The 2,856-nt window shown below is 30.6% G+C and overlaps 1 protein-coding gene across 1 annotated transcript; it reads right to left on the minus strand.

The window, feature by feature from the left end:
• Positions 1-607: 607 nt before the first annotated feature.
• Positions 608-2,411, minus strand: LOC137808010 (small ribosomal subunit protein uS15). Its single transcript, XM_068608898.1, has 5 exons — positions 2,257-2,411; positions 2,093-2,165; positions 1,835-1,973; positions 1,399-1,585; positions 608-933 (listed from the first exon to the last, which is right to left on the minus strand). Exons 1-5 carry the CDS (start codon positions 2,277-2,279, stop codon positions 900-902), a joined length of 456 nt encoding a protein of 151 aa, XP_068464999.1. The 5' UTR covers positions 2,280-2,411; the 3' UTR covers positions 608-899.
• Positions 2,412-2,856: the final 445 nt, after the last annotated feature.

Here is a 2,856-nt window from a genome sequence, read left to right on the forward strand (position 1 = left end):
CAGTTAGTAATTATGGGAGTGCGTTAAACAAGATCCTAAGGGCATATCATAGAAAGAAATTATAACTTACAGGCTTCAACCAAATAATGCTCCTTTTTTTATAGAACAAAAACAATGAGAAACTAGTGGAATGTATTATAGTCAAAAGTATACACCATAATAAGTTTAGAAATAAGTATGTTCATAATTATTAATTAAAAAGTAATGATTAAGATTTATGATAAATTTAAATATAATTTAAATATAATTTAACAATTAAAATTAATCATAAGTTTAACAATTAATTTATTAATTAAGTTATTATTATTTTCTGTTTGTTTAAAACGCTCTTGCTTTTTAAATAATCCAAATTCACATAATACATCAATTGAAAAGTATTATATGATATAAGTAGCAGAATGGGTTATTCACAAATAAACTAGAATTCAATTTGGATCCATAATATTTGGGGGTTTAGTTTTCAAAAACTTCAGTATTAAAAAGCAGCCTAAGACTAATATTAATAACTTTCACTAGCATTTGTGGAGATCTGATTTTAGCCAACAGTGTCGGAAACCAATTGTATGCACAAATATATCGTACTAGAGAGCAGTAAACTTGGCGATCCTTCAAAAGGCAAAACTTCTCAGCATATATTACTCGAAATTAAAACCAAAATCCGCAGTCAGCCATCTCTTTAAACAGACAACCTCCAACAGCTAAAATAAAATAAAAACACCACATTGATAAATTAACTTAAACTACTTGGAAGTATCTTTCTCAGTCTAACCACAAGTTCTTAGCAAAACTAAGACCACGTTACCTATCCAGTCTTCAAATAAACATCAAAATGATCTGGCAAATTGCTACCTCAACAGCTACCGCAAAGCAGTAAAACCCATTCAAGGTGCATACATTCTCTAAGCAACCAGAGTGCTAGCGGTTGTTGATTCACTGCAAATATTACAAGCCATTAGCAGGATAGGGACAGTGCAAACAGGTAAAAGCAAAAGACAATATTGGATTTCAGATTACAAATACATAAGCAATGAACATCAATAGAAATTCAATTAGAAAATATTCATTTCTACGAAACATCCAAATGATATCAAGTACTTCTAGGAAAATGTTTAGCAGCATGACACCTTTATCAGTTTTGACCATTAGATAACAAATCTAAAAAACAAATGATAAGCTGAATGGTTATTTACGCCGCTCATCTCAATTAAATACTTAAAACGTGCTAGCAAAAAAGAATCAAATTGTTTGGTACACAGAAATTTAACAACTTAAAACTGAAAGATACAAGGAATGCTCCTTTGACTTCCATTCCATTACTCACAACATAAAAGCATTAATAAAATTATAGCAAAATAGTCATCAGTGCAACAAACAGGTGAGGGGTTTGAAGGCACTTACTACTTCCAAACAGGTGGGAGCTTCTTAGTCTTCTTGTAGTAGCGAGCAAGACGGTGGATTCTGCTCTCCACGAGAATCAACCTAAACTTGGAGTCCTTGTCCTTTCTGTTTCTCTCCAGATGCTTCCTAATTGAAACTGCCTTCTTAATCAAATGGTACAGATCCTCTGGAATTTCAGGGGCAAGTGCTGACAACAAATACCAAAACATTTTTCATCATTATTATTAGTAGGGTAACTATAAACACATACACATTTTTCTTCCTATCTCACTCTTCTTTTACCATTCACATCACTCAACATCTATCACTTTGCTTCATTTTCTTTCTATTTCCTTCTATCTCTCTTCCTTACAACTATCCAGTAGCATTCTCAATATAACAATCCCATAAAAAACAAAATAAACTGTAAGCATTATAAAAGAGAGTAAGAACAAACCATGAGCTTTGAGGATCCGAAGGATTTTGCTGCCAGTGACGCTCTTCACCTGAGCAATACCATGAGAATCTCGAAGAATGACACCAATCTGCGATGGGGTTAAACCCTTCTTCGCGAACTTACAGATATTTTCTTCCACCTAGGAAACTTAAAAGATTAGAAAAACAGATTACATAATAAAAAAAAAGGTAAACAAACAAGATACAATGAAATAAAAATATAATCTTTGAACAAAAGCACATAGAAATAGAGAGCTACATCTTGCGAAGAGATCTTAAGCCAACTGGGAGGTGTCCTTTTGTAGGGCAAAGCAGAAGAGGATATACCCTTACTGAAACAAAAGCAAAAAAAAACCTTTGATTTTGAATAATGAGAAGGAATAGAACGAAATTGATGAAAGAAATTGACAGATTGGTACGAACCCGCGGCTGTGCATACGACCCATGGCTGGTGCTGTGACTTAGATGAAGCTGTGCTTCTTCTGATTAGGGTTGCGACGCTCTTCTGCACACTCCACCACTCTGAAACCCTATAATCCGCGCCGTGTCTATTATTTATAAAAGAAACAACCACCTCCGAATAATTACTAAAATTTATATTAGAATTATAAAAAAATTAATGTAAAAATAATTATAATTAAATATATTTTATTAACTTTTATAATACTATAACTACACATATCCATTTTAAGTAGGTTTTTACTATTCCATTATATAAAATACTTTTTTTTATATTTTTTGTCATTTTTAAGTATATTATATTATCTTTTATTTAATTAAAATAATTCTATTATTTAATTAAATATATAACCTATAATCTTTCAACCCAAAAGTAATTTTCTAATTCTTCAACCCGAGAATTACTGTATAACTCCTTAACTTTTATTCTTATAATACATTTTTTTTAAAATTATAATGTTTTAATACAATAAAAATTGGGTGTGTTAAAAAATAACTTAATTATAATTGTTGTATGTAATATATATATATATATATATATAATTGATTGTGTTTATAAAGGTA

The sequence above is a fragment of the Phaseolus vulgaris genome, chromosome 3 (genome assembly GCF_000499845.2).
Source record: "Phaseolus vulgaris cultivar G19833 chromosome 3, P. vulgaris v2.0, whole genome shotgun sequence".
Taxonomy (NCBI): Eukaryota; Viridiplantae; Streptophyta; class Magnoliopsida; order Fabales; family Fabaceae; genus Phaseolus; species Phaseolus vulgaris.